Here is a 545-nt window from a genome sequence, read left to right as displayed (position 1 = left end):
TACCCATCACTGTCCACCCGGGGAGTATTACCCATCACTGTCCCCCCAGTGAGTATTACCCATCACTCTCCACCCGGGGAGTGTTACCCATCACTGTCAATCGGGGGAGTATTACCCATCACTATCCCCCCGGGAAGTATTACCCATCACTGACCACAGGGGGAGTATTACCCATCACTATCCCCCCGGGGAGTATTACCCATCACTGACCACACGGGGAGTGTTACCCGTCACTGTCCACCCTGGGAGTATTACCCATCATTAACCACCCGGGGAGTGTTAGACATCACTGTCCACCTGGGGAGTATTACCCTCTCAAACTGGAAGCTGATACCTTGTCAATGTAGCTTTCCAGGAAGGAACCACGAAACATTGCCGCCATCCAATCACAGCTAGACATGAGGAGGGGTTTATGGGCAGAGATGTTTTCCCCTTCAACCTCGAAGACAACATCTGTAACAGCACAACATCTGTAAATAACACCTGTAACACACTTATAAAACATATCTGTAATAACACATCTGTAAATAACACCCGTAACACAT

The 545-nt window shown here is 49.2% G+C and overlaps 1 protein-coding gene across 2 annotated transcripts in view; it reads right to left on the bottom strand.

Moving 5' to 3' along the window:
- The window catches only part of LOC109923894 (rho-related BTB domain-containing protein 1-like), a 90,478-nt gene that overhangs the window by 67,935 nt on the left and 21,998 nt on the right, over positions 1-545 (bottom strand). For both annotated transcript variants that reach the window (XM_048598051.1, XM_048598060.1), the window contains exon 5: positions 335-453. In XM_048598051.1, coding sequence (XP_048454008.1) covers positions 335-453 — 119 coding nt within the window. The remainder of the gene's footprint in view (positions 1-334; positions 454-545) is intronic.

Source organism: Rhincodon typus, chromosome 1, assembly GCF_021869965.1.
Source record: "Rhincodon typus isolate 14 chromosome 1, sRhiTyp1.1, whole genome shotgun sequence".
Taxonomy (NCBI): domain Eukaryota; kingdom Metazoa; phylum Chordata; class Chondrichthyes; order Orectolobiformes; family Rhincodontidae; genus Rhincodon; species Rhincodon typus.
This window is presented reverse-complemented; position numbering and strand designations above follow the sequence as displayed.